Source organism: Cyclopterus lumpus, chromosome 5, assembly GCF_009769545.1.
Source record: "Cyclopterus lumpus isolate fCycLum1 chromosome 5, fCycLum1.pri, whole genome shotgun sequence".
Taxonomy (NCBI): Eukaryota; Metazoa; Chordata; class Actinopteri; order Perciformes; family Cyclopteridae; genus Cyclopterus; species Cyclopterus lumpus.
This window is the reverse complement of record NC_046970.1, coordinates 4,448,985-4,476,959: the sequence shown is the minus strand read 5'-3', so window position 1 is coordinate 4,476,959 and position 27,975 is coordinate 4,448,985. Positions and strand designations below refer to the sequence as shown.

General features: G+C 46.2%; 1 protein-coding gene across 2 annotated transcripts; it reads left to right on the top strand.

Annotated features, from left to right (window-relative positions):
* chl1b (cell adhesion molecule L1-like b) lies at window positions 1–27,520 on the top strand. 2 transcript variants are annotated; one of them, XM_034532407.1, is made up of 27 exons: window positions 1–103; window positions 1,656–1,673; window positions 2,924–3,032; window positions 3,184–3,374; window positions 3,742–3,864; window positions 4,677–4,847; window positions 5,108–5,134; window positions 5,299–5,410; window positions 5,556–5,737; window positions 6,603–6,734; window positions 7,365–7,505; window positions 8,388–8,499; window positions 8,793–8,959; window positions 9,060–9,225; window positions 9,347–9,471; window positions 9,803–9,904; window positions 10,230–10,427; window positions 10,627–10,697; window positions 11,489–11,708; window positions 13,140–13,255; window positions 13,465–13,669; window positions 13,792–13,914; window positions 17,003–17,186; window positions 18,824–18,939; window positions 22,867–22,998; window positions 24,020–24,092; window positions 25,559–27,520. In XM_034532407.1, the coding sequence occupies exons 1-27, from the start codon at window positions 1–3 to the stop codon at window positions 25,764–25,766; spliced, it is 3,627 nt and encodes a 1,208-aa protein (XP_034388298.1). In that variant the 3' UTR covers window positions 25,767–27,520. The 2 variants fall into 2 exon arrangements, with proteins under 2 accessions (XP_034388298.1, XP_034388297.1); XM_034532406.1 differs by lacking the exons at window positions 1,656–1,673; window positions 18,824–18,939 and adding an exon at window positions 22,311–22,472 and having other exon boundaries at window positions 17,003–17,182.
* The last annotated feature ends 455 nt before the right edge of the window (window positions 27,521–27,975 follow it).

The window sequence follows — 27,975 nt, the reverse complement described above, 5'->3', positions numbered from 1 at the left end:
ATGAGGTCGCAGCAGAGGAGCCCGGGATCGGTGGCCGCGCTGGGCTTGATCACCTGCGTTTGTGCCTTTTACGCGACCACAGCCGTCGACATCCCGCTGGAGGGTGAGTGCCGGTCCCCGGGTGAGGCAGGAGGGTTCACATTTGTTTCAACGTCTGCTATTGTCAATTGTTTCTAGGAAATAGAAATAGGGGACATTGTGAGTTTTCTTTTATGAATGGAAGTGAATGGGAATTCGGTTTGTGGCCTCAACCACCCCGACCCTTTTTAATTATTGCTTCTACACTTGCTTTCAAAATACGAGGTAACTACTTGAATAATTGTAAGTTTAAGTAATTTAACATTTGGTCTTTGGCTAGATCTTACGTATGTATGTATATACTGTATTTTTTCTTCTTCTTTTCTTTTCCATCATGTAAGAAGGGTTTTCTAGAGAATTTGACCCAATATCCGGGTCTGAAAAGCCAATTGCCAATTTGGAAGTTCCTCAAACTTGCGTCCTTTCTAATGGCCAGCATAGAAATCCATGAGAAAATGACTCTACTTCGCTCTAGATGTATCAGTAAACATTGTAAACATGAGCTTATGGTCTCAATCTCCTAGTTTCAAGTCTTCTTCAATACAGCGTGATGTTAATTTTAGTAAATTGTGTTCCCATTTAGATTAAAATAGACCATAAAGCAGAGTACGCTTTAGGGCGGGGCTACCTTGTGATCGACAGGTCGCTACCACGGCACAGAACCTAAACCCTTTCACAGTGTGGGTCCAAAATGCCCAATGCACAAGTTAAATGGTTTTCACCCTTATTGCATTGCATGCTGGGAAGTCTGCTATACACGTCAAATGAAGTTTCTAAATCAGGATATGAGTAAACACTCAGCAGCAGTCAGTCAGTCAAATCCTAATGTCAAGTCACAACACTTGATGGCCTCATCTTAGTTCTGAAAAAGGGCTCTGAAAATGTCCATCTATATTATGTGAATAATAAAAGATCTGTTGTTGTGTTTGACGTCTTACAGCGTCACAAATGAAAATGGGCTGAATTGTGACGCTTACTCATCAAACGCACGTTAAAAAGCTTCTTCAAGGCGGGCCATTTGTGAAGCAAGAAGACGCAGCACAGTATGCAGAGGACAGCAGCCGTACAAAAGGAGTCTCTGAATGGTTAATGCACATCTGAGGAGAACTTGTCCTTGGTTTATCTTCAAGTGCTTTTAGCAGAAAACAACAACAAAAAAGGTGTCGCATAATTTGGAGGCAGATGAATCGCACGACGGCGGACTGTTACTATCGTCAAGCATCCTGTGAATGGAATATATTTACAGCTAGTCTCTGCTTTGAGTCCGTGTCTCTTTTGTGTCGGAGCCCCAGTTTCCTTGGAAACGCACATGAAACCTCTCCCTCTGAATTATTCAGAAATATCTTAAGGGACATAAGGAACAGTTCAAAGTATTTTTTTGTTGTCAGAGTATCATTTTAATTCAGCCCTCTTGTTTTTTTTGTTTGCATTGCTCACGTGTGTGCTTTTTAAAAGGGTTTATGTAGAGAATGCCTGTGACATGAAGAGATTATTTACAAACCGCTGACTGTTTTTGTTTTGCTTTGTTTATTCCCCCTCCCCCCTCCCTTCCCCTTCTGCTGCCATGGATTTTGTAGTTTTAGCTCATATAAACAGTAAGTTCGCTCTGCCGCACCGACGCTGGTATTCGTGACATCCTCTGCTCTCGTCTGGTAATCTCCTCGGCTCGCCGTCGAGCACAGCGGCAGCTTTGCTCCGCAGCCATATGTGTTGGATCCAAATCTGGTGTGTCATCAGTCATGGACTCCATAGCGCCTGGCGTCCCGGCTCCGCAGCCCGGCCACGCGGCGCTGTTCACACCCATCGTGTTGTGTTGTGTTGTGTTCCACGTCACAACTCAAAGACCAAATGAGTTGCACGCGCCCCCAAATTAGAACAAAATCTAACAAAACAACTCTGTATGTGGAGACAGAGATATCATCGTAAACATCATAGCAAAGTGGTTCCCAACCTCGGGGTGTTCTTTTTTTTTTTTTTTTTTTTCCTGAATGGAGGAATTTCTTTTGGCGCCCCCACCCCCCTCCAAAGACGTTTTTAACCAGTGCCAAAGGGGGAGAAAAAAAAAAAATCACCATATCAAACAACTGTTGAACAAGACAAACAGAAATTTAAATACGACTTCTTGCAGTCTCCTCCCCTCTCATCCACTAGCGGCTTTGGCCGGATAAGCCAGCTAAGCTGCATTGTTTTCGGCTGGGCCCGAACGCTCCAATGTGAAGCTCCATAGTGCTAACGGGATCACAGCTCCCATTAGCACTATACTAAAACTGGCATCTCCCCATCGCTGGCGGGACAGAAGGTGGCGGCATGCACCTTTTTTTTTTTTAACGTTGGTTCGGAGTGCGCTTGTTCATTTGGGTTCCATTTACTCGAGCATGAAACGGCATTTTTTGGCAAGAGAAAACCAGCAAAACGCAACGATTTCTGTTTTGTTCTGCCTTTATTGGGCGGGGGTCGATCATGCTTACCGTGGTCGCCAAAAGGCCCATTCTGAGCCAGGGAAGGCCCCTGAACCTGGGGGGGGGGGGGGTCAAGACCACCCAAGGGGCCCAGAGAAGAACCCAAGTAGTCACAAGGGCTGAAAAAAGAAAGAGAGGAAACAGTTTTGCTTATTTCTTATGAAACCCTGGACTGTTAATATTTCAACCTTCGTAAAAAGTAAAAGTTACTCCTCATTTGAAGTTTTCACAAATGCATCATCTTCTGCGGTGAGGTCACAAGCCACAAAAGGTTGGGAGCCACTGCCCCGCAGTATCACTCCGAACACGATGCTTCTGAAAGGAGCTCTGCATTCCCGTGTTGTGTCTCTCACCTTCCCGTTGCTCGTTTTGTGATTGTCGCCCAGTTGAGCAGCTGCCCACCATCACGGCGCAGTCGCCCAGCTCTCTCATCGCCTTCCCGTTTGACGAGAGCTTCCCCATGACGTGTGAAGCCAAAGGGAACCCCGAGCCAGAGTGAGTACCGAGCCTAGACACGCACAAACAACAACAACAACAACAACGACAGTTTGCCACCAACATGTTGCATTTTGGTTTCGATCGTTTGGAAATAGAGCCGCCTCGGCTGAAGGGACTTGACATTTCAATAGCGTCTTTCTTCACGTAGATACCGATGGACGAAGAATGGCCAGGAATTCGACCCCTCTCTAGACCCCCGGCTGATGAAAGAGGAGAATTCTGGGACCTTTGTGATACCCAATAATGGGAACCTTACAGAGTACCAGGGAACCTATCGCTGTTACGCCTCAAACAAACTGGGGACCGCCATATCGAAGGAGATTGAGTTCATTGTGCCCCGTGAGTAACGTGTGTGTGTGTGTGTGTGTGTGTGTGTGTGTGTGTGTGTGTGTGTGTGGTGCTCTGTTACAGTGCTTTCATTGAGGCCCTCCACACACCGCAGCATCTCATCTAAAGCGCTGCATTGGAGGAAAAAAAAAGTGTGATTTAGCCTCTCCATGATTTCCTTTGCTACATTTTTTTTTTCCTTCAATTTTTGTTCCCAGAACACATTACATACATTCTCTCAGCAGCGGTGAGCCAAAGTGATCGACTGAATGAAACAAAAGCCTCCCTCTGAATCCCAGAATGATACTACTGCCATCTCCTGGAGTAAAAGTGAACCGCATTCTATATTTAATTTTTTTTCTTCCTTTTTTTCTTCTAGATGTTCCAAAGTTTCCTAAAGAAACACTTGACCCGGTCGTGGTGGAGGAAGGCCAGGCTTTTGTTTTACAGTGTGATCCACCTAAAGGCATACCTCCCCTCCAGATCTACTGGATGACTATCAGTAAGTCATACTTATGATAAATCAATAGTGACGTATGTGCAATTTACTTCAAAGTACAGGTTTATTTTTGCAACAGTACGCCCTTTCATTCTTATCCAGGACAACTCATATTTTCATTTCGCACACACATGAGAAGACTGCATGAAATCCAGATAATGAAAGACTAAAATGTGTCAGAGAGTGGGATTATAAACCGGCCCTCCCCTCAATTTAAAGAGGGAAACAAACAACAACAAAAACCAAAAAGTAAGAAGTTCACAAAATGAGCAGGAATAACTCAGAATAAATCAGTTGCCAACACGCACACACACACACACACACACACACACACACACACACACAAATAAATATACACTAGAAATACAGATTAATTAAATGCGATTGCAATTTACTTGAGACATTTTCGAAAGGATAAAGAACCCGTTGATATGTCTTGATAAAGCCCTTAAACCTCACTGATCTGATGGAGGATCAGTCGGTACGAAATAACGCCTCGTAGACAAACACACACACACACACACACACACACACCAGTCATTTCTAACCATGCCACCTCCTCCACATGGTCAGATGCACCTGAGGGCTGGTGAGATCATGAATTGGGTACGAAAGAAGAAAACCAAAAGCACTTTTCTGTAATGCATATAAAAATGCACTATATTTTATGAATTTAGCTATTAATAATCTTGTATGTGGAATCCTAATCCAAAAATCTACTCACAGTAACTATACAGACAGATACATGTAGGAGTAGTAGTATTTACGGCTGGTGAACGCTCCAGGATGTAAGCTCTGCCTCCTCCTGTGCGCAGACCTGCAGCACATCGAGCAGGACGAGAGGGTCTCCATGGGCCTGAACGGAGACCTGTACTTCTCTCACGCCGTGGAGAAGGACAGCCGGAGGGACTACTGCTGCTTCGCCGCCTTCCCCAGAATACGCACCATCGTTCAGAAGACCGCCATGTCCGTCGTGGTGAAGACGAGTAGGTGTCCCTCCAGCCATTTTTTTTTCCGCTCCACGAGTTTTGTTTTCAGAGACGCCGGCCGCCGCTTCCAACGGGCTCGCCGCCACATTCACAGCCACATTTCAAAAAAGCCAGCCAAGTTTCACGTTGTGGTTTTTGATCACGCCGATGTGTCTCATTGATCCACGCTGTCCTCCTGTTCATTGTCTCTCTCTTTTCTTTTGTCTTTTTTTTTTTCTTTAAAATTGTTCCCATTTCTCATCCACCCTCCATTTCAGAAAACAGTGGCACGAGTCCCGAAACTGGTAAGTTTGAACGTTTTTAAGAGTAAAACACACTTTAGCTGTGTGTCCTCTGTAAACAGCTGTGTGCACGAGGCATCTCTCTGTGTGTGTGTGTGTGTGTGTGTGTGTGTGTTTGTAAAAATGCATAGATGTAAAAATGTGTGCTTTCTGCCATGCGTCCTCAGCTAATGCGATCCTTGAGAGAAGACCCTCTCTTCTGACGCCCTCTGGTGTCAAATCAGAGACACGGCTGGTCAAAGGAGAGGACCTGAAATGGGAATGTATTGCTGAGGGATTGTAAGTAACACTCCCCTCTTTTAATAACCGACACACTGCAGTAATATTTTTTTATACGTCATTTCTCGCCACGTGTCGTCAATATCTCGCTCGCCCTTTGTCCCCTTTTCTCTCTCTCTCTCTCTCTCTCTCTCTCTCTGTCTAGTCCAACTCCACAGGTCGAGTGGGTGAAGATGGGTCATCAGCTGCCCGTCAAAGCCAAACTGGAGAATCACGGGAAGCTGATGATTGTGCCGAGGGTGGACCGGGAGGACGGTGGGAAGTACATGTGCAAGGCGAAGAACGCGCTGGGAGAAGCCGTCCACTACTTCACGCTGATGGTGGAAGGTAACGGTTTGAAGGAGCCGTCATGTAGTCGTGTATTAAGTTCAGTGGTTGAAGAAGTTCTCGGAGCCTTTACTGAAGTAAAAGTTTGAATGCGACCATGTAAAAATACAGCATGGCAAGCAAAAAGTCGTGCACTCTGATGCTTGCTGAGGTAAAAGTACGGCAGCATTATCAGCTAATTGAAGAAGTAAAATTGCCTTTGTTACTGATATATTGTTAAATACAAAATTTTTTTAACGTTTTTTAAAATATGGAAGCATCAATGTGGAAGCAGCGCTGCACTGTTGTAGTTCTTGAAAGTGGAGCTCATTCTGTGTTTTCCACTAAGGGAAAGGCCCCCACCAAAGGGTCACACGATGAGTCTGAGGGGGCTCACATGATGAGTAATAGGGAAGGATAGAAGAAAAATGCAAAATTCTATTACAACCATTTGTATTCCTGTTTTGGACTTTCCTCTCTTCTTTGCTTCGTGAAACGTTGAACGTGAGAGGTGTCGTTGGTGGAGCTGATGACTGAAATCCAAGGGGACACCGGTTTTCATAACAACGTGCTTCAGTACAGCGTCTATCTATCTTTAATATGGAGGCGTATGTGCAAATGCACTCTTATGCACAGAACCAAAACGCTCAGGGCTCCCGATGAGACAGTCGGCAGCTGAAGGGCCTCTCGTGTCTGTCCCCCCCCCCCCCCCCCCCCCCCGACTGCAGCAGCGTGGGCCCCCTCGTCTCGTACTGAATAACGCATATCGGCCGACCGTTCCCGTGATTGCGTCCGTGATTGCGTCCGCTCTCTGCGAGCGCCTAAGTGTCTTGCTGGCGGCGGCGCTCGCCGGTCTGATGATGCCACGCTGATTGTGTGTTCCCAGAGCCTCCGGAGTGGGTGGCAGAGCCCGAGAGTCAGCTCGGTATGATCGGCTCCGACGTGGTCATCAAGTGCTCCGCCGGCGGGACCCCTCGGCCGACGATAACGTGGCGGGTGAACGGCGAACCTCTGCAGGGTCAGTCCGTCACTTCACTGTTTCAAACTTTTCAACTGATGACTTGGATTTTTTTTATTGTTTCGTTGCTTTAATTTTTTATTATTTTGTTTAAGTGTTAAGAGTCAGAACCATGAGTCCAACCAGCCAGGTCTAACCACTACTTTTAGAGTCCAGACCTAAATGTACACGCATGTGGGCTGGGTGATTAATCTTTGTATATATATATTTTTTTTTTTTTGCATTCCCTTTGCCTTGTGTTATAAATCCAGCGCACCCCTTTTCCTTTCCAGTCTTTCCAATTAATTAATGGGTCCCGTAACCATTTCTTAATTACCCCAAAACATTTTTCCAACAGGTGGGGTCTGTGTAAAGTTTGCCTGTGGGGGATTTAACTTGGGGGGGGGGGGGGCTTGGTGCTTACTGTGCCCTCTCCCCATAGACTATGTTTATTAATTTTTTTCTAACAAAAGCGTTACGTTCTTCACGGATACAGCCTCTACTTTTTCAATAAATGAATCGTGTTAAATATATTAATATTTTTGCCCTACCGGAGCCGCCCCTCGTGCACACAGAGCTGCGGCATGAAATGGTGCCGATCTAAACCGCTCTGTTATTTAGTTGTTGTTGTTTATTTATTTTTTTTTACAGCGGCCCCTGCAGCCAACAGGAAGGTGTTTGACGACACCATCGTTCTGCACAACGCCAAAGCGTCTGACAGCGCCGTCTATCAGTGCGAGGCCTCCAACAAGCACGGGACCCTCCTGTCGAACGCAAACATCATGATCATGAGTAAGCGCTGACGCCAGCCAGTCGCCACTTTCCGTTTCGGCGTTAACAAAAAAAAAAAAAAAAAAAAAAGGTAGAAGGAAGAAAAAGTAAAATCAAATCGGGAACCAAAGAGTGTCAGACTTCGCGGCGAGTCACCGGGAGAGCGCTGCTGACTGATGTGTCGAGCCGGCGCTGATGTTGGCAGGTGCCCATAAAGCAGCGAGGAGCCCGGAGAAAGGAAGGCTGTCTACGAGCTGTAACGCCGTCATTCGGGGGGTTCTCCCCGTGGAGCAACAAGCCTCAGCTGCCTGCCATTTATATGCTAACAAGTTTCCAATTCCATCCTGGTTTCAGGGCCATAAGACAAACATGTGCTGCTTTACAAGTCCAGATAAACGGAACAGGAAAGAGCGTTGCGGAGTTTGTTCTCGGTGACACAGGAGTTAATAAAGCTGGACATTCTCTGAATGCTAAGTCCCAGCGGCTGCCTTTGTAAACAATCAGGAGAGACAGACCATTTTAATAGGAGGCTTTGGCTACAACTGATAAGCAAACGAGCCCAGCTGACTTATTATTCCATTGTTTTCGCCTTTTGATTTAAAAACAATGTTTGCAGTTGCACATTGCTGACAATCTGACAGAGGAGTCTTTTTTTTTTCCTCTCTTTCTTTTGCCAGGAAAAAAAAGGAGCCGACAATTAACAGCCCCGTCGCCTCATTTAACCGCCGATTATCTGCCTCCTTTCCTCCTTTCCTGTTTTTTTTTTCTTCTTCTTTTGAAAGTAGAACAGTAGTTAAGGGGCCACGACTCGGTTCTTCCGTGGTGGAATATCCACATCAGGGCAATCCTCCTTCTTTACCCCCAACACCCTCAGATTGATGATCAGATTCTGCCCCCTCACAGATCTGGCCCCCATGATTCTCACCAAGGAGGGGGAGGACTACTCTGCGGTGGAGGGGAAGGGAGCGATGATGCACTGCTCGGTCTTCAGCTCTCCGCCTTCAACTATCATTTGGTGAGTGTGCAGCCTGCTCCTGCCTCACTTACACCAGCAGAGAGCAGTAGATCTCAACCGCTGGATGCACACGGCCCCCCTCTGTAAACACACACACACACACATACACACGACACACACACACACACACACACAGTGTTTCTCCATCGGTGACCTGCTGCTTCTAAGTAACCTTGTCACTTTAAGACTTTCACAGTGTGCGTGTTTGTCCAGCCGGGCCTGCTGCCGTGTTCACATTTTAATTTGGAATCCAAAGGCGGCGTAAGTGAACTTCCTTCTAAATGTCCAACCAGGAGCAAAGACGACTCCCCGGAATCCGTGGAGGGGCCGCGGTTCTCCGTTCACGACAACGGGTCGCTGGAGATCTACGGCACCGCGAAGGACGACGCGGGGCAGTACACGTGTTTAGCCAAAAACACGGAGGGCTCGTCCGCCGTCGACGCCGCGCTCTACGTGAAAGGTAAACCGCTTCTTCTTCTTCTTCTTGTCATTCCTGTACAAAGTGTTCGCTGTGGCTCGCAGTCCTTGAAATGTGACTAATGCCGCCGCGCCTATGGAAGATCCCACTAGAATAGTGGCGGCGCAGGAGGACCAGCGGATCTTAATAGGTGCCGCGGCCCAGCTCTCATGCCTCGTGGAGTACGACAAGTCCTTCAGCAACGACTTTGAGCTCCTGTGGGAAAAAGACGATATGGCGATAGGCCTCAACCACACTGAGAATTCAAGGTAGGATGCTGCATTTATTTATTTTTCCTTTTCCACAGTGTTTCAGACTGAATCCCAGCTGGATTTTGCTCCCCAGTTTTGTCGATCAATACCGCGCCTTCCATCCATTTTCTGTCCACAGATACTTCGTGGAGAACGGCGTCCTGCAGATCCTTAACGTGAGCCACGGGGACCAGGGCGTGTACACGTGCGTGGCGAGAACCCCGGTGGACCGGGACGCGGCCTCGTCGCGGCTCACGGTGCTAGGTGAGCCAACCAAATAACGAACGATGCCTCTGCTCCGGGGGGGGGCCAAAAGGATCAGGGACCCCTGGTGCTACATTTATGTATGAGGCGTTCATAAAGCGATCAATATGTCAAAGGAGACCGAGCAGAGCGTGGACACGCCGCCACGCGGCTTTATTAGCTCGCTGCCGCGTCTCGACAATCCGGCCGCCGAAGAGATATATTAAACGTGTTAGAGTTTAAAAGAAATATGCAGCGATGCAGCTCGTTCCACATCCTATGGCTCACGTGGTTGATTCGATTGAACATTTGTTCTCGTTTGGCATTCTTCTTTTTTTTCCATGTTTTTCAGATGTCCCCGATGCACCCCAGTACTTGGTACTGTCTGAACACAAGAGCAAAAGTGTGAAACTGAAATGGATCCCTGGGGACGATCACAACAGCTCCACCACAGGTAATAAATAAATACAAAGGGAGCAGGTGTGTATGCAGGTGTCGGTCCATACAGCACGGTACGCACTGGATGTATGACGCTTGTGGGCGTCATCCTGCACGGCGATAGATTTCTCTGAAACATCATGTACAATATGAGTCTGTTATTGATTCATTTGAGCATGAATTATGATTAGCCTCCCTCAGGGATACACGAGCCCAGAGCAGGGTTTGAGGAATATTTTTTTTTTTGTTTTCTGCACAGCTGGTGGTTAGATAAGCAATCCTCTTGGCAAGAGCCGTGGCAGCGAGGGGCCCGCTCTGATTGTCTTTCTGCCTGTCAACAGAGTTTATCATCGAGTACGAGGAGAGCCAGTGGGAGCCGGGGAACTGGAAGGAGCTGCTCCGCGTACCTGGCAACCACAACCAGGCTGTGCCCAAACTCCACGGCCACGTGGACTACCGCTTCCGCGTGTCCGCCGTCAACGCTGTGGGCAGGGGTCCCCCCGGCGAGCCCACGGAGAGATACAAACCCCCGCCGGCAGGTGCGAGGCTCCCCCCCCCCCCCCCCCTTATTGTTAGTTGTACTTCTTGATAAGCTCCGCGGACCCTGAAAAGACTCAGACCCGCCACACAATTGATTACGCTCCTGTTGAAAACCACGCTTGCATTGTGTGCCCATTTCGCCGGAGATTTCCTCCACTAACAAAAGTGGAAAAAATCTATATTCCTTCTCTTCTGCAGCCCCTGACAAGAACCCCGACAATATCAAAATCGAAGGTCATTTGCCACATGAAATGGATATCAACTGGGAGGTAAGAAGTAGAGTTTGGTCTTTTATTATCCTCTTACCGCACATTCTGAAATGTCAGCTACCTTTTGTACAGTGAGTCATTCACATCTGCTTCACTTTTGTCGTGTCAAAGAATGGAGAGGACGTTTTATCAATGCTTCCGAGGCAATTACCAATATAAATTAAATTTATTAGGAACAGCCCACTTTTGATATTTTATTCTGCGGTTCAGATCTTTAGAAAATACTTTTTTTTTTTTTTCTGGGGTCACTCTGAATGCAATCCCAGTGAAAGCTGCTCCTTTTCTTTGATTAGAAAAGAGAAAGAGCGCCGACATTTTTTTTTTGTTCTCCCCTCTTCTTTTCACACGTACGGTAATATATTCAGCTTTTTATTGTAAAAAGATGAATCTCCACTTCACTTATTATCTGGCGGCCCTGTCATCACGGCGGAGTCCCGCGAATCCTGGATTCACGAGCGCTCCCACTGTTAATGATTTGCTTCTGCGGATAATGGTATCTCGTTCTATTTCTCATGGTTCCGACGTCTGTGAGCAGACAAAATCTTTTCATCTGCGATGTCTTAGCAAGCCCCGTATCAAAGAAAAGCCATGCTGCTGCGAGACCAGGTCAGCTGTTCCGTTATTAGATTGTGGGATAAAACACTGCCAGTGTTCCAGCCAGAGTTCACTGGGTTGTCATTGTAATCCCACGAAGGCAGTGACATCGTGCGCTGAAAAGCAACTGTGAATGTCTCCATGAGACCCTTCACACACCTTTTTCTTTTTGCTTTCTTCTCCTCCCCATTATTCAGCCCTTGCTCCCCATTGAGCACAATGGTCCCGGTTTGGAGTACAAGGTGAGTTACAGGAGGCAGGACGAGGAGGACTGGAAGGAGGACGTGGTGAAGAGACACTCGTTTGTGGTGAAGAATACGCCGACCTTTGTCCCTTACGAGATTAAGATCCAAGCCAGGAACCACCAGGGCTGGGGCCCCGAGCCCAGGATAGTGACCGGCTACTCGGGGGAGGACTGTGAGTAGAGGTCTTTGTTGACCTTTTCAGAGTTGTTTTTTTTCCTTCTTCTCCGATTATCACTTCAGAACAGGTGAAAAGGGTTTTTTAAGTATTACAACATACACAAATGATCCTGACAACAAAAGAAGAAGAGAAAAAAAAACACCTGCCAAAACATTCACCTGGTTGCACAAATTAAAACAATCAAATTGTAATTATAATTTGTTATTTTTTCACCTGAAAAATTATAAAAGCACAATTTAGATCAGACTTATAGAAACTATCTAGAATTAACTAATTATTTTTCTCACTGGCCACAAATCTGTTGGAAGTTTGCCAAAAAGTACACTAAAAGATGACTCTGAACCCATCCATCCATCCATCCATTTTCAATACCGCTTATCCTCATTAGGGTCGCGGGGCGCTGGAGCCTATCCCAGCTGACATAGGGCGAAGGCAGGGGACACCCTGGACAGGCCGCCAGTCCATCGAGGGCACATGTAGGGACATACAACCATTCACTCTCACATTCACACCTATGGGCAATTTAGAGATCAATTAACCTGCAGCATGTCTTTGGACTGTGGGAGGAAGCCGGAGAGCCCAGAGAGAACCCACGCTGCCACGGGGAGAACATGCAAACTCCACACAGAAGGACCGCTCCGACCGGGAATCGAACCCGCGGCCCTCTTGCTGTGAGGCGACAGTGCTAGCCACTACACCACCGTACATTTGTCAACCCAATATTATATTATATTTTTACAACCGTACTTTACATATCATACATAGATTTGACTACATTGATTTGTGAATTTAAGTAAATTAGTGTTTCCAGAAGACTTTGGAAAGCTGCATCTTTTTTTCTCGCTGCTATTTTCGGTGAAAACATTTGTCAAACCAGGTGACCGTGCGTCTGTAGCGAAGGTCTCGAACTTTCCACCCACCCATTGCTCCCGTTTGTAGCCCGTGTAGCTTCATGATGTCACAGAGAAAGCGCTTCTGCTTAACTCGGGGTGGACTCTCTGAAACGATTGACCTTTTTAACCTTTGAAATGTGTTTGACCTTTGACCTCGACCTGCGGCTGCGGTACCGTAAAACCGTTTCTCAAGAGAAGCAGGACGTGCAGAATCTCACTGTATCTCCTGTTGTTTAGCTTTCTTCTGGACTTGCCCGCAGGAAGTAACCTCAGGTCGTGACTCTTCTCCTTGTTGTGTCCTCTCTCACATGTGGTGTTTTTTTAATGCCGTGTTTACTCCCCCGCCTCCCCCCACCCCCCTCCCCCCTTAGCTCAAAGGTTACATTAGCTTGTGTAGAGCCCACTGTTGTCAGTCCCTAATTGGTGCTCAGTGAATGTAGGTAGTTGGATAGTCAGTCATGACATTTTCAAACTGGTTCATCATCATTACTCGACTAAGCGTCCGGATTCTAACGTGCGATTGCCTCCGCAGTTCCCTCCGCTGCGCCCGACGACGTAGCCGTGGAGGTGGTCAACGGCTCAGTGGTCAAGGTCAGCTGGACGCGTGTTCACAAGGACAAGTTACATGGACATCTGGGAGGCTACAGGGTAACACCTCACAAACACACCTTTTGCTTTCTAGACAAAGAGGCTGCACCTGCTCTAAGCGTGTGCTCCACTCGCCTCACCCCGTCTCTCCTTTACTTCATGTTTTCATGTGCATAACATTATTTATTTTTTTTTAAAAACCCAACCTCACATTAACTCATTCAGCCTTCACACGCGTACATAGTTTGACTCTTATGCGTCCTCTCCAGGTAAACTGGTGGCGCCTGCGCAGTCTGGTGAACTCGAAGAAAAGCCACGGGGACAAGCGCTCGCTGGCGTTCCCCGGGGACCGCGACCACGGCACGGTGCCGGGACTGACGCCCTTCTCCGAGTACAGCCTCATCGTCATGACCTTCAACGGGCGGGGCAACGGCCCCGGCAGCCACCCCCTCACCTTCAAAACCCCGCAGGGAGGTAGGATTGTGGAATAACGGCACGGGGCCGTATTGATCCACAACTACTGAGAGGGAAAGTCTAATAATAGCCAAGGAATGTGGGTTGCAGAATTTCGACTATTGCCTTCTTTACCCCCGCAGTCCCTGAGAGAAATCCTGTCTTCAGGGTCACGGATGCACAGAGGCACACCGTCTCTCTGCTCTGGGCCCCGCCATCGGAGCCTAATGGAATTCTCACCGGGTACCTCCTCGAGTATCAGCTCAGTACGTATCCCTTCGCCTCATGCTTAAGTGACTCGGATAGAATGGCCACGCCCCCCTCGGAATGTATTGCTTTTTCCCCCCACTTGTGTTTAACAGTGTTGACATCCCGGTGCTCCTCTTCAGCTTGTACCCTTCTGAAGGAAAGACGCGCACGTTTCAATTTGAACGCCGCGACGGCGTGGACTTTTAATAGCCTTGTTATTTAGAATCTCCGTGTCGTATCGATGCAGACGGAGTATTTACAGTACGGGAGTGTGATGGTGGAGGAGGATCTCGGCGATTGTCTAACCCATGATCCTCAGCAAGGGGAGGAACATCAGTGCGCCGCTCTAATAGGGCCGGGGTCACGGTGGGATCAGAGTGTGTGTGTGTGTGTGTGTGTGTGTGTGTGTGTGTGTGTGTGTGTATAGGGGGCGCGTCAGAGTGATGTCTGTTGCGTCACGATCACGGCTCAGCCAGTGCTGACCAAGGCCACCGTGTCGCAGTCTGTTATGGTTCCAGCTTTACTGACCCCATCATGTCTGCGGGGGGGTGGGGGGAGGAGGGGGGGGGAAATCTAGCTCAGCCGCCCCTCAAACAAAAGTCACCACGAAGCCAGTGGCTAACTTCTTTAATGACGCATTTCCCAGTTTGACTCGTCAGCCGCACAAGAGTGTCAGGTGACAGTATTGTCAGGGGAGGACGTTTCCATTGTAGCACAGCAGTGAAGCTCATGGGCTCTTTGAAGTGTGCCTTTTATATAAGTCCCCTTGAGGGAAGTCATGTGCAAAGAATTGTTGAGGATAATGCAGCCAGCTGTCGGTGCGTCATCGGCAAACACAAAGGGAATGTTGAGCTGTTTGTGGAGAGGTGGGGGGGGGGGGGGGGGGGGGGGATCTTCAGCTCAGCCACGTAATAGCGCGTCAGGTAAACGTCAGGTTAACAGGACTCAGAGCCTCCTGGGTGAAAGTCCCACATGTGATCCATTCATGCCACCGCCATCACTAGCCAACTATTACTACTATTCATGAATCAGGCGTACATCGCATAATAGCAGCCGTGTGACTATTATCACCTTTTGGTCATCTACATTAGATATTCAAAAACATTATTGCAGATTTGCTAATGCCAATAGATCTGGAGGAATACATCCAGTAGACGTGGGCCTGATACCGGTACACTGTATAGCAATACTGAGCTCATATGGAGAGTTTTCTTTTGTTAATCGCTGAGGACATTCTGGCTGAACGTACTGTATCGCACAGCGTTGAGCGGGTGGCTCGGTCACGCTGCCTCGGAATATCCGCTGATCCATCCCCGAAGCCCGGAGCAGAGCACGGCCAGTCCAGACAAAAACCACCGGCAGGCGCGGCTCTCTCCGGAAGCTATCGGCGCACCACTTGACAAACGCGAGTCACCGAGGTGAAGTCGAGGGGCGCGCGCTCCCGTCCGCTCTGTCGCTCGGTTCGCTCGGAGCGGTTTTGTGGCAGACTAGTTCAGTTCCAGTTTGACTTCGATAGTCGGTACGTAGGCTACGAGGAAACATGCGGGACGAGAGAAATAAGTAAATGATAAAGATGGGATGACATTAATACACAGTTGATCAAATTTTTTTTTTTTTAAAGCACCTTTTATACATGTAAGAAAAAAGGTTCATCCAAGTGTAACGCAAATTAAGAAATTACATTGAAATGTTTTCTGAAACTGGAGCTGAAGAATTCTGTGGAGGATTATCTGCAGTCGTGTATATATATTAGTGCAGATTTAATCTCTTTTTTTTTTTCACCACGATATTTCCGGAGCAACTCATTGAGTGGAGGAGTTCGAGTCTATTAATTTCCATTTTTTTCCTTTTCCCATTTGAGCTAAACTCGTAACCGTGGGGGTCGTTCTCGGATTTCGGTCTTGGGTCCGTCTCGCGCCCTTCCCCACTGGGCCAACGATATTTGACCCAGTGGGGAAGGGTTGAGGAATATTTAGAACTGCAGCCTTCAGCCTTCAGTCTAATGCTCGATGCTCGTGGCCTCTTCTCTGCAACAGCTTGGACTGCATCATCTTTACCAAAAATAGACTCTTTTTTTTGTTGTTTTTTTCTAGCCCAAGAAACGACTAAATAGAAATCCCTGATTCTTGATAACAGTGGGGGTGTCTGGGCAAAAAAAAAACCCCCACAAAAACAGGTCGACCGATACATTCTTGTCATTGTTTCTGTTGAACCTCATTCACAGCAAAGGTCGCCCTGCTGCGTTTGTTTTTTGTCACAAAGAACATAAATGCCACCTCCCTGCCGCTTCGGGGAGTGAAAATGTAATGTAGACAAAGACGGCGGCAGATGCATTCTCGTTGCCAACGTGCAGACCGCCGTCTTTTTTTGTTTGTTGAATGCAAAAATCACTTCTTTTTTTTTTTTTTTTAACGGGGTATTAAGCCAAACAAGCCGATCGCAAGTTTTATTTTGCCAGAGCCCCCCACCCCCCCCCAAAAAAAGAAAGAAGACAAGGCAGACGTGTGCTGTTTGTCGACTTTGACGCCGCTGGAACGCCCCGGGATCGTCAGTGTTTGTCAAAGTGCAGGAGTTACTACTACAAATACATATTTACAACTTTTCGGTTGGTTATGTACCGGTAAAAATGTCCGTACCGCGATCGACATCCTTATTGCAACCATGATGTTGACCATTGATCTCAGAGAGATGTTTCATTACTAATTCCACATTACTGATGACGTTGGGAAAGGTGAACGATGGAATAGCTACAAGAGTTTCGCCGAGGTCTGAAAACGACGTTGCTTAGCTGTGATGCCGCCTATTTAAAGACAAAAAAAACAACACTTTTTGCCATATTACGATATCCAATATCTATATCAATAGCCGAGTCCGGAGGGATTATGTTTCAGGGTCGTCCGCCTGTCCGTGAACATGAACTTTCAACGTTTGTTTCAAGTCCAAGGTCACCGTGAACTCAGAATTAGCATTTTAAATCTGGGGTTCTAACAAATTCACCCGAATGTCCAACAGGATAAAGTGGAGGAAGACATGTTGGACAACCTGACTGGTTTCCAACTTTTTATTATAGATATATTCACACGTTTCTTTTATTTCTCCATCCAGTCAACGACACGGAGGAAGTGGGGCCACTGCAGCCGGTGAACATCAGCAACCCCAACACCACCAAGTGGACCCTGCGCGACCTGGAGCCCGTGAGCAAATACAAGCTCTACCTGCGCTCCTGCACCATGGTGGGCTGCGGGCCCACCGTCAGCGAGGAGTGCACCACCACCCTCGAAACAAGTGAGTGATGGGAGGGTCCCGCAAAGCAGTTGGCTGAGTTTGTGTGTGTGGATGAGCTCGTTGTCGGGCATGGGGGGGCTTTTCATATCTCCATGCAAGTAATTTTTGTGGATAAACAATTTCATACAGGCGGCAGGGGAGGTTTTCATTTGTCACTGTCACAAGAGAGCAAGTGCTTATTGATTGGACGGAGCGAGCGCGCACTATGAAAACAATCAGCAGAGACACAAAATTGCTTTGAGCAGGAGGGGAAAGTGAAGGTTCCGATACTGAATTGTGTAATCACGACAAGAGTTGCCGGGTAAGTAATCATAATGAGCCGGCTTGCAGCGTGTAATCTTTTTATTTTCAATTACATATCATTTGTCGAGGACTGCGCGCCACACTTTCAAGCTGGCGAGAACTCAAAAGTGAGATAGAGGAGGGGGCGGGGGGGCGGGGGGGCTGTGATGGCCGACCGGACGGAAAAAAAAACGGGGAAAACCGCGGGAACCGATAGTCAGCAGAAATAATTGGCCGTGCGCTTTTACATTTAAAAAAAATAAAATACAATACAAGCGCAAACTTAAAAAAAATGATTCAACTTGTTGTTGAAACACGCTGCAGGTGTTGAATTGTGTGTGAGCGATTACTTGGTGTTTACTGGAAGAATCCCCACAATCACGGAAAGGAACTTAATTGTCTCTTAGCGGTTGTTTATTTGCATGCTGATCAGACGGCAAAAAAAAGAAAAAATTATTAGGATAATTAATTTTTGTGGCGCTGTTGCACATCCCATTGCTACATGTGTTTGTGTCGGTGTCCTTTCTATGAAATGTCACCAAAACCTGCTTTGTGTGTGTGTGTGTGTGTGTGTGTGTGTGTGTGTCCGTGTGTGTCCGTGTGTGTCCTTGTGTCCGTGTCCGTCTTTGGATTCCACTGCCGGCCCCATTATGTAGCTCCGTGTTCACATAGAAACTGCGACATGTCACACCTTGCACATACAACAGTGAACCACCTCCTTTTGTGAATTTCAAAAAAGAGAAAATTAAAATAAATTGCAGTATTTACTGGTTTCTGCAGTTGTGGTTTAAGGTGGCGGTTGCATGCTTTTTAGATGTGGAAATGTGGACAGTTGTGGATGCTGCAGGCCTGAATAAATATAGGGTTTTTTTTTTCGACTCTCAAACATTACATTTTTTTTCCTCCTTTGCGGAATAAAAAAAAAAAAAGCACTCGGCTCCTCCGCAGATCGTTGACCTCGTCTGCCCTTTGGCCTCGGCATCAGCACAGAGCACTCCGATGCCTCCTTTCATTAGAAAAGTGTCAACTTCTCCGATAAAGTTTGTGGCTTGTCTCTCTCTAATAGCAATGGTAATGAGTAACCTAATTATAAATTCATATTAATTTGGGCTCATTAGTGACTGTAAACGAATATTGACTTTTATCCTGACGACAGCAGACTTGTGTGTCGAGCTCACGCTGAGGAAATAAATGATGCTTTAAGAGGAAAGCCCAGGGAGAGCATCAGACATTAATTATTCTCCCCATCAATGATGTCAAAAAGAAAAGATCAAGTAAAAGAGTCTAGATTGTTCCTCAATAGACTAACGGTAGACTTTAGCTGAAAATAGCATAACAGTAGAACGTAGCGGCCCCGAGCTCTGTCCCGAGTGATAACCACGCGGTCTGTCTTTCTTTTCAGGCAAGTCAGCCTCCCCCTCACCTCCCAAGCACTCCAAGGTCCCCAGTGACCGAGCCCACTCGCTCCACCATCGGTAGAGCTGCAGCACATTCTGACACAACAAGCATCCGTCCACCGGGTCCATCGAAAAACTGTGGGATGAATATAGAGGACATGATCCACGTCGGTTTTGTCGGAACATTTTGCAGTTGCTCGGCGACGTGATGAGGACTAGTTCTATTTAGAATAATTTAGTATTTTATTTAAATATATATCTTTATTTCCTCTGTGTTTCCAGTGACGATTAGGATTGACGTGTAAAGAAACAGCTCCATTTTATTGTTTGTAAAAAAAACAAGTGCCTGTAAAGAGGTCTATTTTTATATATATATATGTGTGTGTATGTATTTATATATATATATATATATATATATATATATATATATATATATATATATATATATATACAAATAATATATATATAAATAAAATAATATGTGTATATATATATATATATATAAAATATAAATAAAATAATCTGAAATTCTAATCTAATTAGCCCCTATAATATAGCGCCATCACGTCACCAAGCAACTGCAAAATGTTCTGACAAAATAAATATATATTTCGTCTGTGTTTCCACTGAAAATTAGAATTGAAATGTAAAGAAACAGCTTTATTGTTTGTTAAAAAAAAAGACAAGTGCCCGTACGGAAGTCTAAAGAGGGACAAGAAAGGTGAAAGAAATGTCACCGTGTTCATGACTGAGGAACAGGTGAAATAAATGTGTGTGGTTACAATACACATTTCCACCACAAGAGGCTGAAGTGCGCCACTACCCCATGTACCTAAATAGGACTTATTTTATTTCAGATGGGTTTTAATTCCTCCATGCATTCTTAATTAACAGAGACAACGATTGAGATCAGACTCAAACGATTGGTGACCTGATATTTTTTCATTTGGTTTCCACACTTGCCTCACAGGGCTTTTTGATTTATTTATTTTTTGATAAGGAACTGCTGCCACTTATCTCAGTTTCCTGTAAATATCATCCTCCCGTAGCATGCTGATGAAAACAGCTGGTTCTAATTTTCTCGACCGAAACCCAAGATAGTGGATCTATATCTGCCAGCCCGACAGTGGAGCTGTAGATTGCAGTCACTTGAAGCGGACATGTGTCTTAGCACGTCGTATTACACGGGTATTGACCAAACGGTCGCCTGACATTTCCATGCAATCTTCAACTGGCTAAACGGGGACAAGAAGTCGTCCGGGGGCAGCGTCCGAGCTGAGAGGGTGAAAAAGAAATGAGGGGAGGATGAACGTCCTCCTGGGTCCTCGAACTGGAAGGATGATATTTACACACTGGAGGCTGTTGAAAGAATATTTTCTGGCCTCTCCTTATCAAAAATAAATAAATCAAAAAAGCCATCTGACTTTGAAAGGGGGGGGGGGGGGGGCGTCTTGCAGGACTCAGCTCCCTGCTGGGCGAGCAGCTGCTTTCTGCAGCATTTTAATAGCAAGTTGAGGGGATATTTTTAGTGGTTTTTTTCTTCTCTTTTTTTTTTGGGAGGGGGGGCTTATCAGTCCAAGTCATCGGGCAGTTCCAATGATTGGAATTACCATAGCTTGCAGACTAATCCATCAACATTAGTCAAAGGGCACCGTCGTCTGCGGTGACGGGCGGCGCAGGTGTCCTCGCGTGGCGAGTTATCACCTGAGCAAATGACGCACCTGAGCTGGAGAACGCGGCCGGGAAGATTTGCATGTTTGAAGTGGGCGAAATGAAGTGGATCGTGCTTTTGGTGACCGGCCCAGGCGGCTGCTGTCAGAGCACGCGTCCCCCATGCTAACGACGCACATCATTCACGGCATTATTAGATTGTTTGTCTCCAGAGCCGGGTAACCGAGGGGGGGGGGGGTCTGAAAGCAAAATCAAACTCCCTCTGCCTTTTTAAGCTTAAAGCTTTGTCTGCCTTCAAAGCAAATAACATGAAATATAATTACTAAAGCCGCCTCATGATTGGATCTTCAAAGGAAAAGAGTATAACCAGGGGCTGTAGTTACCAGTGAGGACATAGGGCTCATGTCCTCACTGTTGCGAATGGGAAGTAAATGACACATGGTTGGCTTCAAAGGCCGATTCAGATGTGTTTTTGTTTTTGTTTTGTTTTTAAACAAATATTTAGAGCTGAAACTATTTGATTGGTCAATCGACAGAAACCACTTTGATCACGGATTATTTATGAAGTGGAGTTGTTCTTTTCTCTCTTCTCACATATATCACAATATATTTTGGTGTTCGGGCCGAGTTGGACAAACGGACATTTGCAGGCCTGCAGAACAGCTGTTGGGCATTTTTCACTATTTTCAATAACTAAATGCTTCGTCAATTAATCTACTGATCATTTCCCCCCCATTAATAGATACTGTAATAAAAATGATCAAAACATCCGTTATATTTGACTGCTTTAAAAAAAATTTAAAAAATAAACCCCAAGGAATATAATAGACATATTTCACCACCAGAAATTCCAAGAAATATAAATAAAAGGTAAATGTTGTGTTTGTTTTTTAGCTTCTTTTTTTTTTTTTTTTTTTGCAAGTACCCCTTACAAGATAGATAATGTACCAGGAGAATCTTTTCATGTATGTCCCTTGAAATAAATTGACATAGCCTTTCTTATTTTACACTTTTATAGTCGTAGGTATGAGAAAGAATGACAGATGGGAATGTAAATCTGCAGGTATGTGTGGAAAATATCTAACTAAAATAGATTTAACAGATAAGAACATAATCTATTATCTGATAAAGGTTTATAAACAGACATTTTCTCAGTTGAACTATGAAACTATAATGTAAAGAAAAAAGACATAACATTTTTTTTTATATAAATATATATATATATAACATTTAAAAGTCTACAAATCTCCTTGGAGGTCTTTGTTTATCTCCATTATTTCAGCACCCACATTTCTCTGGTCCTGGTCACCCAATGCCCCCCCCCCCCCCCCCTTCCAGATGTAATTGATGTCTTCTTACAATAGTGTTGGGAAACACAAGGGCACTCTCTCTCTCTCTCTCTCTTTCTTTAATAGGAGAAGAGCGACTCATGACAACCCCTCCACGATGTCCTTCACTAACCACTCTTTGTCCATTTCTGTCCCCTCCTCTCACCTGTTGTCATTTCACCTCCAGCCTCGACCCTGTCGAGCTTTAGCTCCACTGTTGGCGACAGCTTTGCAAATATCAGCTGGATACCCGGAGGAGAGCACACAGAGTTTTATATTGCTCATATGAACAACCGTAAGCTCACGTTACTCTTTTAGTTTTTTGGGGTCGTTTGTGGTAGTTTGTGCCTCGTGGGTTTTAGTGACTGTAGTCGCCCTCCGTGTCCCTTCATTCGTAACCTCCGTCGTCCCCAAGTACTAACCCACCCTGACCGGTCGCCCTCTGCACAGGTGTGGGTGTCTGGAAGATATCGGAGGCCTTAAACACCTCTAAGACCTTCCACGTCATCGACGGGCTCGACCCTGGGACAGAGTACACTGTGCGCCTTATTCCCAACAGCTGGCTTGATAATTCTAGCATATTTGAAGACGTTATCACGACCGGGTTAACAGGTGAGGAGGAGGAGGAGGAGGGGGAGGGAGGGAGGGGGGATTCAAAAAGAAAAGGGAAAGCCGGCTAAACCTAAAACGACCTTGAGCAGTGACTCCACTCCTCGGCGTGTGGTCCTCGCCGTTGTCACTCGGATTTAATTTCGCCGCGCGAAACTCCGGCGAGAGGAATTACATCTGTACAGCGTCCATTTTACTTGATTAATTAGACAGGCGGGGATTAGCTGTTTAATATTATTGGACCGCTTCCAAACGAGCGGCGGGCCCCCGCCACCCCCCCCCCCCCCCTCTTTCCTTTCGCATCAGATAGGGCCCCCGTTGACGTGAACGTTCAATCAAGTGTCCCGATTTGAAAAGGCCAAGGCGTGTCAAAGTCACCGGCTTTTGTCCTCCCCAGGTCTGGCCAGCGTCCACGGAGGAGTATCCACCCAGGGCTGGTTTATCGGCCTGATGTGCGCCATCGCTCTCCTCACTCTCATTGTGCTGATCGCCTGCTTTGTCAACAGAAATAAAGGGGGGAAGTATTCCGGTAGGTACACACACACACACACACACACACACACACACACACACCATCACCTTGTTTGAATAGTAATTGCTGCTTGGAGCATCATTATATTTCTATTCAGCACGAGCGAGATTATCAATCACACTGGCCGCCTATACAGGAAGCAGATTTTTTATTTTTTTTGCTTGCAGCCACACAATTTTTGTTAATGCAAATTCACACAGAAAATAGGCTTGTGTACAGATAGGAAAATGTGCCTTTCTACGGTACGTCACACATTTGAATGTGGCTTTATTAAGACACGCAGCTTTTTATTTGTGTGTGTTTTTTTTGTTGTCCCCCCCCCCCCCACCCTCCCCCGAGCAGCAATATAAACAAAGTGCAGCCCAAAGCGAGACAAAATGCAAATGCTGCACACGGGGTGGCCGAGCAGGGAATGATGACATAAGCTCCGCGCTATCTCAATGTTATTCATCCTGTTGGGAACATGAGAGTCCTTATCGACTTTATTATTCACGGCTAATGGCCATCATGTTGTCGTCCGGGCAGCGATCGCTCCACTCAGCAGCGTGGAAAAAAAAAAAAAAAAAAAGAAAGGAGAAGAAAAAGAGAGCGAGACGCAGCCCCGTCCTTTGTTTTCTCATTAAGTTCTCATTATCAGCCGCAGCTCCGACGAGCTTTTTCTTTCATCCCCTTACGTTTCTTTTTTTTTCTTTCTTCTTCCTTTTTTCTTTCCCCGTTACATCACATACAGATGTATACTTTTTAATGGAGAAAGAAAACGTAGTTTGAGCTCAATTTTGAGCCCAAATTTGATTTTAGAATGACCGAAATGAGATGGAAAGGCTGTTCTTGAATCGATTTTTTTTTTTTTAAATGGCGCAATCTGTTTCCGAGGCTTGCAGTGCTCTTTCGTTCAGTCAATCAGTCGCAGGGAATCGGGGGGGACTGAGAATGACGCTTCATCGGCAGCCGTCTCTCGGAGGGGGGGGGGGGGGGGTTGAAAATCGCTGATATCTTCTTCTTTTCATTTCGCGAGCAGTGAAAGAAAAAGAAGACCTTCACCCGGACGTGGAGTCCCAGGGCATGAATGACGACACATTTTGTGAATACAGGTAAGCGGAGACCCCCCCGCATCCCCTTTCCCTGGAGCACTATTACACCACTTCACTGCAATTCACGTGCAACAGTGTATGAAATGCTCCTTTCTGCTGTCCTCTTCTCTCCGATATTCTCTTTCTCCTCTCTGCGAAAAGACAACCCGGTATGCACGAGGTGCAGGCGGAGCCTAACACTTCTTCTTCTGCTCAACACATTTGATGGCCCGAGTAACTGGGAAGTATGTGATAAACAGCGGCAGCTGTTTACACATCGCTGTTGTCCGAGTGGTAGCATCCCTTTTCATCCCTTTTTATAGGCGCCCCTTAGTTGCTTGTGATAGATGCTGCGTCCCCCAAAGGGTGAGCCGGCTTTAGCACAACGGCGGGAGGCTAAAACCAATCCATGTAACCGAAAGCAGCCCCCGTCTCCAGGGCAGTGGTGTGTCCCGGGTCTCGGTGTAATTCCCCAATCGGTGGGCTCCGCACGGCACAACAAGCGCTGATGCGGCGAAGTCAAAAGCGACTCTGTGTGGCAGGATTCACACTCCGTCACGTCGACTCCAAGAGGTTTTGTTTGAGTGTAAAGTCCCTCATTAAGTTATTCTGACCAGCGGCGCACTGTGCTAGTGGTTCCTTTAAACTTAAAAGGGACAGTTCAACATTTTGGAATATATATATCGGCTTTCTTGCCAGAGTTGGATGAGAAAAAATCCATTCATCAAGCTAATGTCTGTACCTTGCCTGAGCGAAGGCGGCACACTCGCTTGACACTTCCTGCCTGAAGGCCTTTTGTACTGCGGGGCGTTTATTTCTTATTGTGTGTGATTACTTCGCGGGACAATGTTTTTTTGTTTTTTTAAAAACTGACGTTTTTGTCATGAATACTTTCACATAGAACCCAAATATCACTGGGTGGACCAGACGACCTTTAGCCGCGCCGTTAGCCGCGCACAAAGGCGAACTCTCCGAACTTTCATTAAAGACGGCGCGCTGTCTGTCAACACTGACACCCTGGAAATAGTAGGAGTACCCCCTTAAACAGCCTCTGAACACTTTGAATATCTCTCGGGTTACTTTTCCAAATTTCCATTCGCAAACACTTAGGACTTAACGAGGCTAGATTCGACGACACTAAAAGCTGGCGCAAGCGGCGCCAAGGTCACGTGACGTTCATGTCAAAGGCTATAATGTGAAGTGAACTATTTATGAACCTCACAAAGCGTCCGGCCGCACGTGTAGCATGAGGGTTAATATTGTCACAACATGTGGGTCCGTGCGATTATGTCCCATGCTAACGCCAATGTCAACGCTCATCGGTGAGGCAGTGATAGCTGGAGCCTCTCTGTGGTGTGTGTGTGTGTGTGTGTCCTCCCCCCCCCACTCTGTCCTCCCTCCCCCCACTCGTCCTCCCCAATAAACCATAAGAGTGCAGCCATGGGTGAAATGAGGCGATTCTAAATCCACTGCACCCTCTCTCACAGCGACAACGACGAGAAGCCACTGAAGGGCAGCCAGCACTCGCTGAGCCGAGAGATCAAAGCCGGGGACAGCGAGGACAGCCTGGTGGACTACGGCGACGAGGACGTCCAGTTCAACGAGGACGGCTCCTTCATCGGCGAGTACGCCGGCCGGAAGGAGAGGAAGAGGGCGTCCGCCGAGATCAAGGCCACCATTCAGACCCCGGCGTGAGGAGCGTGCGGCCGCCCATCCATCCATCCATCCATCCATCCTTCGTTTCTCGGGCAACGTCTTCGTCAAACCCGCCGAACAAATGAAAGTGGCAAACAGACATGATCCATACCGAGCACGCGCGTAACTTTAACGCGTCATCGCCGACTGCACACTGCCGCCCCCCCCCCCCGCCCCCCCCCATTGTATACAGCTCTGTTTTTGTCGAGTCGCAACAGGATGACCGTTACTAAATACTGTGTGTATATATAGTGTATATTGTATGTGCGAAGTGTCTTTTTTTTATAATTATTATTACACACAAAAAAAGTCTAGAGGGCTTTTTTCTTTTCTTCCCATCTCATTACGTCCGCCGCAGTGTTTGTACAAATGTTAGGAACATTTCACTCTCCACTGCACATCATTATGCAGCGTTGCCTCTCAGATAAGTGGGAATATCAAGTTGATATTTTTCAATTGCAGCTGACTATTACTGACCTTTTATATTTGAAATGGATTCATTAAATATGATGGAAGATGTATATGAAAATGGAAGCTTATTAACTTATTCTATCCTGTGGTTTTGTACCTGACAAAAAATAACTAGGAATTTTACATATCGCAAACAGCGAGTCATCAATCTCCCTGTGGTGTTAGAAGAAAAGTGAAATGAAGCTATAATGTTTACGATAAACAGCGCCGTACACTGCCATACCGGACACGAAGGTATTCAGAAAAATCAAAGCCATTATACACTATTGTTTATCTGATTATTAAAAATGTTTGTGTAATCCAGCCGATCACCTTTATATCCGAATTTGTATTAAAAAGCACCACTAAAGTTGAATCCAGTTTATAGACCGACTATTTTACAACGCCCCAGTTGCTCTGAAAACATAATTTTGTCCAAGAAGTAGCCTCACACTGTAAGAGTTCGGAGGAATAGTGGGAACATTTGGGAAAATATGCGTATTCGCTTCTTTACACGTCTGTACGGTAAATGTGAAGTTACGGCTAGCAGCCGGTTAGCTTAGCTTAGCCTAGCGTAAAGACCGGAAGCGTCCGTCCCATAAAAGGTAACGAAATATGGCTAGAAATTGATAAGCATGATAATGTTTCCTAAAACATCAAACTATTACTCTAAAGCAGTCCTCCAGTGATTTAGCATTGTGCTCCAATATTGTTTTTTTTGGTATAAAGGGTGGAAATCCTACACTTCCCATAATTCTTGTCGGCTTAACACCCAAGTCGTTCCAATCCCGCAACCCCAGTTTGTAACGCAGTCCCAAAAGTCCAAATTGGGATAACCCCGGTGACATCACTGTGACATCATCATCAGTCTTCTTGACAAAGCACCTCCGGAGCCACAGAACATTAACCAACTGTATTTGTCCACTGAACAGTTCTCAATATGATCAATACACAGATGTGCATCTGTGATCTGGTGGACTGCCCCTTTAAGAAGCGCCTGTCATGGGATTTTTGTTTGTTTGTTGTAAGCAATCAGATTTCTGTAATCTGGTTGCGTGCTGAGATGAAATAGACTGTAGTCAACGTTATGTCAGTCTTAACAAGCCTTACTCTTACTTTCAATATACTGTCATGTCAAAAACACCATCACTCTGTCGCTCAGCATTAACATTAGCACCATGAAAAAGAAAAAAAATAGCAAATTTTTTTTTTTTGTTGTAAAAATTCAGCCATTGCATGTTAAGAATGTTGATCGGTGGTTGTTTTTGTTTTTTCGATGTCATTAAAATTGCTTTTACTTTCTTACATCAATGGTCCGACTGCCTGATTGGCCACAGCGATCACCGGTGGACGGCCGTTAATGTCCTTGATGCCTCCCGTTCTGTTTGTACGCCTCCACAGATGGGAGGCGTACATCTGCCTCCACCTCCAGTCATAGGGAATGAGGACGTTTCATATACGTATATATATATATATATATAATCTATGTATTAAACAGAAAGTGTTCCCGTTTGTGGTACGACTTGTCCGAGTCGGGGCTCCTGGTTTGATTGCTTCTTGAGAGAATCATGAGAAACCGTAAAGGAGTGTGTTCAGACTGCCACTGCATCATGGAGCTGTAATCATGTCTGATGGGTGATGGGAAGGAGCGCTGAGTGTCACTGTGAGGGTTCTCACCGCGCGAGTCACATCTGCCACACACACACACACACACACACACACACACTCTCATACACAGTGACTAAGGCCGTTGCTGAGT